General features: G+C 42.5%; 1 protein-coding gene across 1 annotated transcript in view; it reads left to right on the top strand.

Annotated features, from left to right (window-relative positions):
- The window catches only part of DHRS7B (dehydrogenase/reductase 7B), a 48,700-nt gene extending 32,751 nt beyond the window's left edge, over positions 1–15,949 (top strand). The window contains exons 5-7 of the mRNA XM_018566787.1: positions 10,309–10,401; positions 11,854–12,006; positions 15,653–15,949. Of these exons, the coding sequence (XP_018422289.1) occupies positions 10,309–10,401; positions 11,854–12,006; positions 15,653–15,858 (452 nt within the window). The 3' untranslated portion in view covers positions 15,859–15,949. The remainder of the gene's footprint in view (positions 1–10,308; positions 10,402–11,853; positions 12,007–15,652) is intronic.
- Positions 15,950–16,586: the final 637 nt, after the last annotated feature.

The raw sequence follows: 16,586 nt of genomic DNA, 5'->3' as shown, positions 1-16,586 counted from the left end.
CAATACTTTCCTATGGGCTGTCTTTTACTTAATTCACACCATTGCAGTGTGACTTAAAGGAACTATGAGGTGAGTGCTTTTCACTCACCTCATAGTTCTAGCCGACCTGTGACCATGAGACTGTCAACAGGTCGGCTCAGTAGATCGGGAGGTGAGCGAACACATACCGGGTTCGCTCACCTCTCGATCCTGTCACGGCTCTCTGCCCGAACGGGAGGGGCTGGATTCCCCTCTCCCCGCTCCGATCTGCCAGCGGTGACTGGCGGAACGGATGGGGGAGGGGGTGGGTACAGCTGGCTCTGCCTCTAGATAGGCAGAGCCAGCTGTCACTCACGCAGCTGGGCGGATCCCGTCGTCTTTAAGTCTGGATCCGCTCCGGCGTCTCAGTATACCGTGAGCTGTAGCTCGTGCTATACTGAGCTTAGGGTAACAGGAGGACGCTAGTTTGTGTCCTCCCGTTACCCTAAGGAGAACTATGGGGCAAAACACTGACCCCATAGTTCTCCTTTTTTAAGCACAAGAAAGACCATAGGAAAGCATTGTGATGTATTTTGACTGCAGCAGTCAAACAAACGGACTGCATCACAACTGCATATGGTGTGAACTGGCCCTAAATGTAGTATCGTTTTACTCGGTCTATTAAATGTAATAAAATAATTGTACTCCTTGGTCATCATTAGCAAGATGACCAACTATTGATTTACAAACTATTGCCTTAGTAGACATTGCCACACAAACATGTAGACAGGTAGTTTTTTCGCAGGAACGTATGAAAAATCCTGTCGGAACGTTCGATAGTACCATGAGAGGCTTGGCGATTTGTTCTACAAAATTTTAATTTTGTTTTTTTTGTTTTTAACCACTTCAAGACCAGGTGTTTAGACCCCCTTCCTGGCCAGGCCATTTTTCAGTATTCGGCGCTGTGGTACTTTGACTGACGTTTATTCCGTCATGCAGCGCTGTACTGAAATTAATTTTATACCATTTTTTTGGGGACAGATAGAGCTTTATTTTGGTGGTATTTAATCACCACTGGGGGTTTTATTTTTTGCTATAATTAGGAAAAATTACTGAAAATTTTGAAAAAAAAAAACGTTTTTTTTTACATTGTTAGGAAACATTTATTAGCAAGTTTTTTGGTAAAATATAAAAGTCGGGGTCACGTCGGGTAAATAGACACCAAACATGTCAAGCTTTAAAATTGCGCGCACCCCCGACATCGCAGAAAACTACCATACCCACAATTGGCCATAGGCGACACTTTAAAAGCTTTTACCGCTATCAGTGATGGCCCTAAAATGATTGCTCTCACTCCGACGTTTGCGGCGATATGTAACGTGAGGGGTAATGGGTGCAATCGTCTTTTTTGCACGTATGCGCCCCTGCCGCATGTTTGTTTGGGTGGGGACTTTAAACATTTTTTGAAAAAAATTGTTTGGGGGGGACTTTAATTTTTTATCACATACGGGGGCTAATAAAACCTCCCTATGTGATAGCAAAATATGTGACAGGTCCTCTTTATGGCGCACCGATCGTTGCAACATACAAGCGATCCGCCGGCTCGCTTGTATGTTAACAGGCATCGCTGCCTGTTTTTTTTTAAATTGCGGCCATTTCCCGCTCGTGCGCGCCCGAGGGGGCGTGTCTGAGCGGACGTCTAAAGACACCCGCTCAGATCTAGAGCTCCTGACCGGCCGTTTTTTTTACTACGGCCAGCCCAGAGGCAGTTAATTTAACATTTTGATTTTGAAATGAATGGAGTTTTTTTGAACAAAAAACCACATTCACCGTTAGAATTTAACTTGATTGAAGAAAAGTTTCCAACATGTTCGTTCAAATTTTTTTGTTAGTACAGTTTTTAAAAATCGGCTATTTCACTGCATCAATGATTGGAAAGTCAAACAAAAATTCCGAAATCGATTTAGTTCATTTGAAATTCTAACAGTGTATACCTAACTAAAATTGCAGAATTTCCAGACTCCGTTTGCACAGTAGAAAAGGGGTTTAAAATGGAATTTTCCAACAACTGAGAAAGATCAGTTCGGCCATGGAATTGTCAAATCATACACCATTCTAGAGAGGGTGAAATCTGGGTTGTCCCATAATGGAGTAAATGTAGTATGTCATCCAACTGAAAGGATATGTTTACACTTGTGCCATAGTTCATGAAGCAATTGCAGTGTAGGGTATTTTTTGCGGATGTTTTGAGAGGTGAGAAATCTCAGGAACTCCTAGAGAATCTGGAATAGCAGGAATTTCACTCAAACTACATCTGGTGGGGCTGCCAAATAGAGATAATGAAATGGCCTTATGGATCGTATAGGTAAAGATGTGGGACTGCAAGGCTCCCTTTCACCTCCCACCTGGTGGTGAGCAATTCTGGTCCGGGACCTTATCTTTAAGGCCCCAGTCACACTAGATGCATTGGCATCCATACCAATCATCTCTCAGGTTGCTGTCCTGGAAGATTCCTAGAAATACCGTTACCAGTAAGTCTAACGGAACATTTTTCCATGAATGCCATGCAAGGACATCTTTAAAATGTCACTTTTTTTTTTTTTTTGGGAACAGATATCGATTATTGGCCACCTTCAGGCCGACAAACATATCAGGTACCGATATTTTGTTTATATGCAGCTGTGCTAGCGCTGCATGTAAACATCTGGCAGTCGCCTGTTATCGGCCGATCTCCGCCTCATTCAGCTGCCGGCGGCAGGATCCCGCAGCCAGCAGCTGAATGTAAACCACAGGCAGTGGGCCGTGCAACAGCCATCCTGCTATTGGCTATTACCAGTTGCAATAGCAGGCTGGCTATTAAACCTGCCCACTGTCTCCTGTCAATCAGCAGAGGAGCGGACCTGAAGGGAAAAAGTTCTCCGTCCGGTCCGCTCCCCTGCTGATCAATCTGCAGTGGCTGGGAGCGAAAGCCAGTCCTGCTGTTGGCCATTTCAAATTTAATAGCCAATCGCAGGCTGGCTATTGCACCCGCCCACTGTCTGCTGTCATTCAGCAGAGGAGGACCTGAAAGATGATGTTCTCAGTCAGGTCCCTCCTCTGCTGATTGGCAGTGGGTGGGTGCAATAGCCAGCAGCAGGCTGGCTATTACTTCCTCTGCTGGTTTATTTTTTTTCTGCCGGCCGCTGTCAGAATTCATAAAAATTCTGGGATACACACTTGTAATTAACTTCTTACAGCATTACCCTCGGTCTGTAACTAAGAACAGGATGGTTACAAAGTAGTTACTTCACTGACCAAAAGAGCTAAAAGTAGTTTTTTATTACACCAAAATCCTAAATCCAACAATATATAATTACAAAGATGAACCCAAACGCCGCACCAAAAAAACCTCCCCACATTAACATAATGTTGCCAAATGCGCACACCAATTCATCCGCTCACACCTTCTGTCCTCATGACTAATCAAACTCTTAATTCACTAAGAACAATTATATGTAGAAAAAGGGAATTGTCCCAAGTAAGCAGCGCTTTAACCCCTTCGTGACTGTGTTGCGCTAATATTGCGCAACATAAAAATTTGCAACTACCACCATTTTATTCTATAGGGTCTTGGCATTCAGAAAATATATAATGTTGGGGGGTTTTAAGTAATTTTCAGGCCTAAAATGTGGAATATAACATGGGTACAAAAAATGAAAAAAAAAGGCCTCGGTCGTGAAGGGGTTAAAAAGATGTACCTCAACTTCTTCCTGTGCAAACAGCCACAAACGGATGTCTATTATAGGTATTAGTCCAAGAAATATGCTTTCTTTTTCAACCTGTATTTGTGCATGATTCTCCATATAAGCAGTAAGACATTTAACTCCACATATCAAAAAGATTCACAGATCTTGCCGCAATCCATCTGTGTATCTCTGCACAGCAGTCAATCTATGTACACCTTTCTGGAAGCAATGTAATCTTTCCTTCACTCCAATAACTTATATCAAACCGTTCCATATTATGTTTGTCCACTTCCCCAGGCACAGACTGCAGTCTTATTCACAAAGTGCAGATTGCCTCCATATGTAAGTGGTTAATATACAGGCTGTCACCGCTCTCGGCAAGACTAAAGCTATATCTGAACTCAGTCACCCTTTTAAGTGCTTTTTCACACCATGTCCAGACCAGAACAGTTTGTTCCCGGACCAAAAAGCATCCCAATGTATCCCTATGGTATTTCTGGGCTCTGTTCAGTCCATTCCAGTTGAGACGAAAAAAAAAAAAAATACTGCTGGTCTCATTTTCTCTGGTCTGGAACGGATGGAAACTCATTCAAAAGGCAGGCAACCGCACTGGACTGCGCCTAAAAGCTCATTGTACGCTAAAAATGCACTGCATTTGTAGATCTGGTCCAGACATGGTGTGAACATAGCCTAAAGACAATCATAAATCCATCTGCAGGTTGTTAACACATGTCTTCATCAATTCATTTTAACTTATGGAGTGCTGGTGACCTATTTTCTTCATCAAACATCAGACGATGTATATTTACTCACAGTCCTCCCCGCAGGGAAATCCTAAGGCCAGGTTTTATAATAAACACGGGTATGACAGACTTTTTTTAATTTGCCTTTTAACTTTCATATCCACTACAAACGGCTGTCAGCAAGCAGAGTAACATTACTCACAGTTAATCTCCCTGAGCTTACTGTTGGGGTCCATCAATAACTCCAAACTTGTTATCCTTAATTTAGAAATCCTCCAGATCTGTGCAGCGCTGCCGGCATTTTCATAGGCTCCCACTTTAACTTTATGCTGGCCGCTGTCCGAATACCTGAACAGAGCCAGCAGCTCTAAGGCTGCCAGCTCTGTTCCTAGGTAGATTTACTGACTGGCTCCTTTCATCAGCTGATCGAGGGATGCCGGCAAGACAAGGGCACTGATTGAAGGAAAACACCTTCATGCACCGATATTACCGATAATACACACTGTGCGAATTTCAAAGTAATACTGTTTGCCCAGTTGTAAAAGAGCATTACAGCGATAAATTCTTTGTGTGGGACAAGTCTTCCTGCCAGTGGCAACAGGCAGGTACATTCTCTCCTTCGGATGGAAAGTGGTCAAAACAGGCATGAGTCTTCTGGGTTGGGGAAGAGTTTTGGGCACCTCCATCATTGCAGGGCTCTTGAATGGAAGCTTCACCTACCACCATTCTGGACTTGAAAGCAAATTTGCCTGTCTCTCCTTCCCTTGGCTACTGACCCAGCCTCCCTGTCCTGATGCAGTTGGACAGTACCAGAGCAGTGGCATACCTCAATTACCAAGAAGGAACAAGGAGCTTTGCTACTATTAGGGAGGTAGAACTCATCCCAGTATGGTAATAACATGTTCTGCCTCTGTCTGTTGTGGACACAGACAACTGAATAGGTTGTTAGTTTTGCTATGCCTATACATATCTAACATTTTGAAGAATAAAAAAAGGTAAAGTTTCAGAAATTGGATACCTGTCACTAAAGCCTGCTATGGGAGAATTATCTCTGAGTTGCTGCCAGACTAACTTGTGCTGGTGCATTGACACTTATCAACCTTCACATTTAAGGGTACATAAGCGCCCTAGAACTAGTATTGGGGTGACTATGCTGTATTGCCTCAAGCAAATGAGATTTCCCCCTAGTGTTGTCGGACCTCCACACAACTAAATAGCATGCAAGCTGATGCATGTATGTTGGATGCTTCCCTCTTAGTTCCTGCATCCTCATTTATGAAAAAGTATATGTAAACATCTCCCCCCGCTAGATGCCATGGTTATACTTGTTACAGCGGGGGGAAATCTCTTCTGGCTGTACACACCACCACACAGCTTTATTGCACTGTGGAGGAATTGCAGCTGTATGATTTAATAAAACTTGCATAACATTCCTGAAGACTGTAGAGGTCAGTCCACTGGACCTGATAACTTGCATGCTAGTGTCATTTGTCTTACAAATTCTCCCCCCACCCCATTTTATTATGTTCTTTGCTACTGTTCAGTTTCCTTGGTAGGTATGTTATTGTAGTGTGTCCCCTTTTCTTCAACTATTAAGTGCAGAAAACATATAGAGAGGGAAATATGGCTTGGCAGCATTGCGACATAGCCATGTTAACTAAATTGCCCTTGACCTTTCATAGGTGCCGGTGTAACTTCATTTTGGCAGCCGTGGCTGGCACAAGCTGTAGTGAGTACAGAAACTGACTTGGGTCAGACGAAGTAGGGTTGTCTTGTGTTACATAGTACTATGTGTAATATGTTTGTGCTTTCAAATTTCATAGGCTAATATGAATATTAATAATAAAAAAACAAAACCTAAGAACATTTAATGTTTTAAATGAAGACTGGTAACTATTTCTGTGTTAATAATTTTACAAAGAAAATAAAATTTTGGTTGTGGGAGCAATAAATTGGTCACTAAATTAACCATTTTATAAAATATGGAGACACTGACCACTATACCACTGGTGCCTTGTAAGCAAGGCTGCTAACTCGGACTCGGATTTTCTGTAGTTCCTGAAGGTCCCCTTAGGGAACACCCAGCCTCTTGTTCCACCATTTCCAGCTGGATTAGACAAATCATCACCCTAGCCTATAGTCTCTAAAGAATAATTTTCCAACCATCCCTGTTGAGACACGCTTAACTAGATCTGTTATTGCTTTATCGACTTTATTAGTAGGCATCGTTTTCCCAGATTCTGTTCACAAGAGTTTTACAAGGTGGCTTTTTAGGCCTCATCTAATGCCAATTTCAGTTGTAAGGTGCTTTTAAGCTTGTTCGTTATGTCGACTGGATGGCTTTGTTTGCTGTGTTGCCCACGCAGTTGGACTGCTTTTGGATGTTCCATGGTCTAATGCTGGCCAACGAACACTTGTACAAAAGATCTTTCTCTGCCACCTGATAATGCCATCGGACACTTGACAAATTTAAATTCAATCGAATTTTGTTTAACCATTCAATTTTGGAATGAATGGAGACCCCAGCAACTGATAGACGAATGAATGTTCTTTTGTATGAAAGTTCTTTTGAAAATCTAAGCAGTGTGTGGCCAGCTTAAGACTGATCCTGTGATGTACAGGTAAAACAGGGTTTTGTTGCTTGTAAATCCTTTTCTTGGAGTACATCACGAGACACAGATCCCTCCTAACTGCATGTTACAAAACTGAGGCTTGCTGGGAGTGGTGGGGGTTATATTAAGGATGTCTTTGCATTTGTCCTGTGTCAAGTCACCTGAAGGCAGCTGCATATAACCCTCTCAGCTGTTAGTGCAGAGAGAAAAACCCAATTCTTTCTGGCATGGAGAGCATGTGGCTAACTCCCCTCAGGTAAGTGAACCTGCTGGTTTGCTCTTCTTGGCCAGAACACCGATTAACTTTAACCCTTTACCCTTGAGTGCAAACTTTTTTTTTTTTTTTTTTTTTACTTTCAACCTTTACATCATGGTAGTCGAGGTTAAAACAAGCTCGCAACTGCAACAGTGTTTAACCAGTTGACATCTGCGGTGTTAAACCCCCTTCCCATCCAGGCCATTTTTCAGTATTCAGCGCTGCGGTACTTTGACATTTATTCCGTCATGCAACGCTGTACTGAAATTAATTTTATACCCTTTTTTGGGGACAGATAGAGCTTTCTTTTGGTGGTTTTTTTTTACTACTGGGGGTTTTGTTTTTACTATATTAAGGAAAAATTACCGAAATTTAAAAAAAAAAAGTTTCCCTTTATATTAAATGATAAAACATTTATTATTACCCAATTTTTTTGTAAAATAAAAGATGGGGTCATGTCGTGTAAAAAGACACCAAACATGTCAAGCCTTAAAATTGCGTGCGAAACCTCAAACGATAATACCCAAAATTGGCCACAGGAGACGCTTTAAAAGCTGTTACCGCTCATCAGTTTAGGCCCTGTTCACATTGAGCGATTTATCGCGTGGTAATTCCCGCGATATCGCGGCTATTTACCGCGCGATATCGCTGTGACGAACTAGGAGCACAGAGGCAAATCACACGGAACCCCGCGTGCGGGGTGTTTATTGGGGAATTCAGGTGTACAAAGGCCGGGGTTAGGTCCTGGTGGGTTGCAGGCCACGGGGAGGGTCCACCCAGAAAGTAGGCAACGGGCCAAGGAAGGAATAGATCCAGAGTCACAATGCTAGTAGTCCAGGGGTCAGAGGTGCAGCAAGAGGTAATCCAACAGGTAACAAGGCACCGTGTGAGTACATCCAGTAAGGGTAGAACAACAGATCCCAGCAGGCCTCACAGCAGCAGTGGAGCAGAACAGACAGGGTTAAGTCCGTATCCTTTTGAATCCACAGACAGAGACCGGCCTCAGCGCAGCCTCCAGTCAACCATTCAGCGAGGAAGAGAGCATGCAGCCTTCCCACCAACACTTACAAAGGTCCGGGAGGAGTCGGCATGAGAGGGGAGGGAAGGGGGAGTACACAGGCTGTTGCTGAGCAACTAACCCCCTCCCCTCATGTGTCCTTTGTTCTGGAGAGGCTACAGTGGAGAGAAGCAGCAGACATGTCCTGGCTTGTCTCGGTGCTCCTTTCTCCACAATCGCTCTTCAATGCATCTCAATGGGGCAAAGGGTCCTGCTGTCGCGGGTTGTGTCGCTACAGCAGGACCCTTTTTGGAGCGGATTTTGCCGCGATTCTCGCTTGCTCAATGCAAGCATTTGCGCGACTTGCGAATCGCGCAATGTAAACGGGGCCTAAGTGGATTGATGGCCCTAAAATGATTGCTCTCACTGCGACGTTCGCGGCGATATGTAACATGTGTAGCGCAATTGTTGTTTTTGTGCGCTGGGGCACCGGGCGCGTATTTACGTTTATAGGTGCGTAAACGTGGGGGTGGGGGAGTTAAACATTTTGGGGGTTTTTTTCACTTTTTTTTTAATCTATTTTTTTTTGCACTTATTGTTTATATAGGGGGATAACAATCCCCCTATATAATAGCAAAGGCACACTGACAGGTCCTCTTTATGGAGACATTAGGGGTCTCTAGGACCCCTAATGTCACCTGTGGACCCCAAAAGAAGCTGATGAAGCAGAGATCTGCTTCATCAGCTTCTTTTCGCTGGCTATAGCAGCCAGATGACTGACAGGTGAATGCGGAGGTGATGTAATACACATCACTTCTGCATTCACAGCCTGGAGGGAGATTTGGAGGCCCTCTGAGCCGGTCCCGGGCCGCAGATGGGGCAGCGGATCCCGGGATTGAAGGTGAGGGGTCAGGGGGGGTGGCCAAAAACCGGCGGCCGCGCGCAGGGTGAAAAAACGAGCACATAGACGATCGGCGGGCTATGGAGCCACCGATCGTCTATATGTGAAACGCCCGGTAACTGGTGTTTGCATTGGTCGGGTCTTTTCTGCCTGTGCGTGTCCGTTAGGGGGCATGCGCGAGCAGAAAAAAGAATGCCGTCTGGAGACGGCAACCCGCCAATGCTGCAGTGCCGTCCGTCCGTTTTTTTTACAAAGGGCGGACGGCAAGTGGTTAAAATTAATTTTAATGTATTTATAATTTATTAGAGAAAGTTAGTTTAATGAACACTTGTACATCATGCAACTTTATTAGGCAGGTCCTCTGCTTTTAGAAATGATCTATTGTTTTGAGGGTTTTATGTAACTTTAAAGCCAAATATATGCATTTAGCATGAGTATGAAATTCTTTTGTTGTGGCAGTAAAAGGGTTAAAGGAGAAACAATTCTGACGGTAAGCACAAGGTAACAAAGTTGATTCTGATACACGTCAGGCAAGTGATCTCTTCCAGAACTTATAAAAACTACATACGTATTTGTAGCTGGGCAGCTATATAAACTGCTGCTCCCCTATGATCATTGAATATCCCTCATAACTAGTAAAACTAGCAATGCTGTATGCCAGATCCAAAAGCTGCCCTGCCGAGTCATTTTCTCTCAGTTTAAAATTAGTGCAATTGCTAGGATACTGCACTTTCATTCACTGAAATATGTTTTGGACTAGCTCACGAAATGATGTCATTGGCACAGAACTGCTCATGTGACATAGCCCTTAATAATACAATTGTCTCTAGGTGTACAGGCAGAACTATCTCCTATTGTATTTATGTATACTGTGTATATACTCTGTTCTTTGAAATACTTTTTAATATACATGTATTTGGATTATCTTTTTGCCCTCTCCATTTTGCTTTAGGTCTTGTTTTTCCAGGGTAGATGTTTGATTCCATACAAATCAATAAAAAATACATTAAATGCAATATTTCCATTGAAAATAAAGGATTGTTGTTTTGTGAGTCTAAAGTCTGCAACTTGAAGATGAAAGCTTTTTAATACAAACCTATTTTGCATTATTACCAGCTCTTCTTCCATCAATGATCAAGAATAAAAGAGGACACATTGTTGCCATCAGTAGCATTCAAGGAAAAATAAGTATCCCTTTCAGATCGGCATGTAAGTAATCAGAAATTCGACTCTTGTTTACATCTTCATCAGTGCATCCCATAGTCCACAGTACATGAGAGATGTGAAAAAATGTTCTTTGATTGAGAGAACTTTACCTATTGCTCACCTAATTTCTCTTTGTTTACCCATGTTCCATATTTTTTTGCCATGATCCCCCAATTTGAAAGTACTGTTCTAATGTTGTAGGCTGCACTGGGTGGGGGGTGAGGTGTTTGGCAGCAACAGTGGTAAGAAAGGGGTTTGTAAAGCACAGTGTTGAGAGCAGTGAAGGAGATGTTTACAGGCAGGTTTGCTGGTTACAGGGCGAATGTTTGTCAGGTGCTACTGGGGAAGGTGTCAGGACAGTGGGAACGTTGTTGGGTGAGGAAGCTAGAGTGTTTTCCTGCGAATGCAAGGCTGCCATCAATATAGCCAGTACCACGCATGCATGGGATCTTGCCACCGTATGCGCAGTAGTGGCATTACAGACTGGTCACTACTATGTGCACACACAGGATCTTGCTGCTACATTTCTGACATCAAAATATAACGGCAAGATCCCGCACATGCATACTAGCGGCAGTACAGACTGGTCACGACTGCATGTTTAGTCATCTTGGAGAAGACTGAGGGGCATATTCTTTTAAAAACGTTTTATCTAAACCAAAAAAATCATTATTGCTAACTAAGATAATTCTTGTCATTTATTTTTATAATGTTCAGTCAGAATTTTGCATGAAAATTAGGGGAAAACAACATTTTCCTGTATTCTCAACAGAACTATTAAATGAACAACCTCCAAAGTGCATAAGCACTAAGGAGTTCTGGGACCAGGACATGCCAGCACCTGTAGTCCCATGGACTGGGAAAGACTAGCACAACCTGTCCCCAGCAGCAGACACACTTACTTGAAACTAACAAAGCAGGACATCCCCAGGAAGAAGTGTAATGCCTCCTACCGCAGTCTGGGCGCCGTAGGCCAGAGGTGATTCTGCGATGGACCCAACCTGTCCAGTGTGTCATATGTACCACGATTGAAGGAGAGAGAAAAGAAAAAAACCTCCCAACAGGCCGATCTGCAGACACAGACGTTGCAGCCGGTCCTGTCTAGGCAAGGAACTGCATACGCCGACCTGGGGGGGGGGGGGGAACTAAAAGGATCTATGTATCCAGCCTGTCACTCAGTCGGCGCTTATTTCAAGAAGGAAAAAAGAGAAAAATAACTAACAAAGAGCCCAGCAAAGCAATCCAAGTCCTGTCTCCTAAACACTAGGCGTAAAAAAATTAGTGGGTTGTTGCAGTCAGAGGGTGTGGCCACCCCAGAGTTGGCTAGCATCCTGCTCATGGAGGTTAGGTGATATAACCATGTGGCCAAGATCTTCTGGTAGCTGTGTCCTTAAGTGAACAGAAGAGAAAGTGTGTGTGTTCCTTTTTATCTCTACTGATAATTTTTCTACCCAGATTCGGCATCCAAGCATGCAACACAAGCCTTTTTTGATTGCTTGAGAGCTGAGATGGCAGCACATGAGATTGAGGTTACTGTGATAAGCCCAGGATATATTCAAACCAACCTCTCACTGAATGCGGTGACTGAAGATGGGTCCAAATATGGAGGTAGACATCCTTTTTTTTTATAATACAATCTGCTTTATAAACTTGCTAAGCCACAGACTAATGCTGACCATAGCTATTTATAGAACAGTTGGATGTGTAGGCAGAATCCATCTGCCTTTAGGCATAAGAGTGACCAGGCATGGCCCAATCTGGTGCATGTTTCAGTTGGTTCTGATCTGACCATTTTAAGGCTACCCTTTAGCATATAATAAGTACTTCCAGGTGCTAGAAGTGCTCACTATTGCCAAGTGAGGGAAATCCTCTTAGACAGTTGTCACCTCATAAAGTATCCCCATTGGAACACTTCCCATCTATTCCTGTTCTGGTGGCAGCTCAAAATTTAGCATTTTCCCTTTCAGTCTTAATGACGGGTCAAAAGGACAAATGGGAAGGGGTTGAACCTTCCCACTGGGAACACAGACAGCAAGAAAAACAGAAGTTTACATCCACTCTAGTAAAAACTTGGATGCGAATAAAGGCTATTTCATAGGTAAGCCTAGTTGTGGTTGTTCTAATGCAACTTTTTCCCAAACATAATTATAACTATTTCTCGTTAAAGCTTATGTCCGGGCAAAAAAACAAACATGCCGTACATCTCTACAATACATGCAGATTAACCCTTGTTTTATCCCTTTAAATACCTTGCAGGTAGAGAAAAATGCCTGTTGTTGTTCTTTCAGGAATGCACTCCGAATTTCTTATTGTGGGCTGAGTGATCTCAGCCCTAACCATTGTACTTGTTTAAAGTGCTCAACCACTCCTATTGTCTTCCTATCCACTGTAGGACAGTGTTTCTGACAAATCAGCAAGTATTTTTTGCACTTATACAAATAAAATAATTTTGTTATAGGCTTTATATTTACCAACCAAAAATGAGGAGTTCATTGTTGGGGCTTACAGCACTTAAGTTACATGCAAAAGTACTCCTTTTTTACTTTCTGAATTTCAGACCTCATCCACACAGGCTTTTTAGAACCGGAAGTGCATTCCTGTGGTAAGAATTGGCAAATGATTGCGTCCAGAATCACAGGTGGCTGCAGCAGCTCAGCCTGTACAAGGCAATGAAAGATGTCCAGGAGCTGCTATTTGCATTTATCTGCACATCCAGCAGTTACCTGTATCTAGGAACAGGTGACCAGCCGTGGACTCGGGCAGATTGCATCCAGGGCATCTGTCTCTAGCCATGGGTAATCGCATGATGTGCTTATAAAGGCGAATAGCAGCAGACAGCTGCAGCTCCTGTCAGCCGGTCACTGTCTAGTACAGGTCCGAAACCACCTGTGAGTCCAGACCGAAGAAGCCACTGATTCTTGCCACAGAAATCCGCGGACAGCCCTAAAAATCCTGCATGAATGAGGCCAAAGAGTGGAAAAACTAAAGGCCACAATATAGTATGTTTTGGGCACTTTCCATTTGGTCCAAGTGGGGTTTGGTTTTTTAACTCCTAGGAATGTGTTTTTTTTTTTTTGTTTTGTTAGGAATAAGTTTGTTACTAACCCAGGTGAAGACAATGCTGTCTTGCACATTTTCTTAGCCTTGGTAATGTTTGAATTTTACATATACAATTGACAAATAACAATAAAGCATGAAAATGTAACTCCAAAAATTGTCTTTTTGCTTGGGTTATAAAATGGTTTAGTTTAAGGGAATAGAACCATTAGGCAAAGCATACAAAACCAGTACAGACACTAATACATTTCTGACTTCTAACTGCTAGCTTTAGTTGGGCCATTCCTACACCCCAGATTTTTTCAAATGTCTCCAGTCTTAAGCTTTCACTCTGTGCTTCAGCAGTGTCTTGGCATAATGACGTTCTGTTTAGGTTACCATTCATCCTAGCTGGTCCCTGCACACTGGGGAACCGGTGCCTTCATACTGCCTGTCTGTCTAGCTCCTATCCCTGTCCTGTTTCTGACATGCTGTGCAAGGAAACGCATGAGACACCACTGTTGGCACTATACGGTTTGGGACTGGTATGAGCTGACATTATCTATTACATGAGATGTACAGTATTCTCCACTTCTGCTTGTTTAAATAAACTGAAATGACTGTCTCTCCGTTGCTGGAATAATGACTGTATATTGCATTGCTTCTGTGTAAAGGTTTAATATATGCTACAGATGAACACTCTTAGCCACTTTACTCTGACGTTTGACAAGCTGTATCTCATTTAAGTGACCAAAGAAGTTTCTGCGTGCAGCAAATATTAACCCTTCACACAGATCACTACCCATATGCCTGCACACAGCACCTCCTCCAGTCCAAAGAACCACTTAGGAAATGACAGTCACATTTTTGGAGCTCTGTGATGTCACGGGGCAGAAGGAGGATATCACTCTGCAGGGGTGAGGTAAATGAAACATTCCTGCAGGGCCATACTTTATGGAGGTCAGAGAGGTTTAGGGCTGCATTTGGTATGTGCCTGGAGTTTACAAGTGTATGCAGCATGCAGCATGCAACACAGTACGTAGCTAGATAAGCTTTCTGAAATCAAGTGTTGTGATTTGCTGAAACAGTTGAACTTCATCTACAATTGCTAACAACAGAGAAAGAAGCTTTTGAAGAAAGGAAAAAACTAAAACTTGCCTACTGTAAAGACGGATCTGTTACACTTTGGGGGTTGTGTACTAACAAACAGAATATTATAAGCCAAACTTGAAAATGAAGGCTTTGGGAAAAAAAAAATGTTTGGGGGCTCAGTTATCTGTCAAAAGGAACAATAGTTAATACTGACACGGTGCTCAAACTTGTGCACATGCCACATTTTATGTTTTTAGTCTACTACATTAAGTGCATTAAAATTTGTTGACACATGGGGGAATTTATTAAAACTGAGGCAGATGGTAACCAATCAGCTTGTCTTCAGTGTGTTCAGTTAAGCTTTGAAAAATAAACATAGAAGGCCATTGGCAACTGCTCCAGATTCTGTCTGATGAAGTTGTGATAAATTTCCCTCTATGTTTAAAGACCAACTCCAGCCAGAATGTATTTTTCGGTTAGAGTTGAAAAGGCTTACATCCTCTGTCAATATTTATTGCTGTGTCAGAGATGTTTACCTCACTTTACACAAGAAATAAGGAGATGTCCCCAACAGACACAAAAATGGTGACCTTTTTTTATCAAGTTTTTATTGCTTTCTCAAATTACTTTTTCTGCCCCTGTTGGGTAGATTTTCCTCACTTTTTGTCTTCAAAGGAAGTAAAGGAAGATCTCCCCGATGGCAACAGAACTAAGTTAACACTTGACAGAAATTCCCCACTCCATTCAAATGTGAGAGGGGAAGGGTGTGTTACACTGATCATTCACTTATATGTGTACATTTTAGCTTGAGCTCTGTAAATTAGTTTTTTTTTTTCTGTAACAAAGCAGATAAAAAAAGGTCTGGAAAACATAAGAGCTGAGCGCTCCACCTGCTAGCTGCATCTAAAAACACAAACTAAAAAGATGCCATCACAAAGATTTAACAAACACAAATTGTGACAATCATTGGCAACCGGTTTTCTAGTAAATAAATATACTGCCATTTGCATAAGACAGATCGATGCTTACTATAACAAATCTGATTCTATTGCATGCTGCAGATGATGGATTGGAACTGAAATATAAACTAGTAGATTTCTCTAACTGTATTGTATCTGTTTTATAGTAATGGATAAAACCACAGCTGAAGGCAGAACACCAGAAGAGGTTGCACAGATTGTACTGCGTGCTGTAGGTGAAAGAAGTAAAGATGTTCTGATAGCGGGACTGGTGCCTACACTAGCTGTATACCTGAGGCCACTCGCTCCTAAAATCTTCTTTTCTCTTATGGCGGCAAGAGCTAAAAAAGAGCGGAAGCTGAAAGATGCATAGTGTGTTTATGAACCTCTGCAGGTAGCAAAGACAAAACCTGTATGGGTGACACCAAATCCAGCCTTACCTCTGATGGACTAGCAGTTACCACTGCTGAGCATGGCCTGAATGTGATTTTCCACTTTGGGGAAGTAGGGCCATGTGCCTTTTAAATCTAAAACTATCTGCTATTGGATCGTGGCTATAGCGACTTTCCGGCACTGTGCAGAGGAGTAACAATATAATGGCAGTTATACAGTGACACTGTAAATGATAAATGTTAAACTTAATTTTAGCTAAATAAACTGGAGAAAGATTGTTTCATACTGTAGTTACATCATTTTACACGCTGAAACATTTGTTAAACCTGACCCTTAACGCAGCACTAGAATCGGAGATCCATGTTATGTGCATGTGTGCTTACAGTTGTTGGCATCTTTCCTCCAAAAAAAAAAGCCCACAATTTTCTGTGAAATAACCAAACTGAGCAGTAATTCCATTCATAATTGTTTAGAATATATTTAAGAAAAATCACATTTTACTTTTGATTCAAAAGAATATTTTAAGCTAAAAAAAAAAATGATGCGACCATTAACCTAATTAGTTGCACTGCCTTTAAAGGCAATCATTAACAAGCAATTCCTGTAGCTTTCATTGAGACTTGTGCACCTGCCGATAGCTAGTTTGGCCCACTATTCTGATCAAACTGCTCCACCTCTCGGGTTTAACGGTGCTTTCTCCAGCCTGCA

The sequence above is a fragment of the Nanorana parkeri genome, unplaced genomic scaffold (genome assembly GCF_000935625.1).
Source record: "Nanorana parkeri isolate BGI_ZX_2015 unplaced genomic scaffold, ASM93562v1 scaffold975, whole genome shotgun sequence".
In the NCBI taxonomy this organism is placed as follows: Eukaryota; Metazoa; Chordata; class Amphibia; order Anura; family Dicroglossidae; genus Nanorana; species Nanorana parkeri.
Note: the sequence above shows the minus strand (reverse complement) of the source record. Positions and strands in the feature narration are given on the sequence as shown.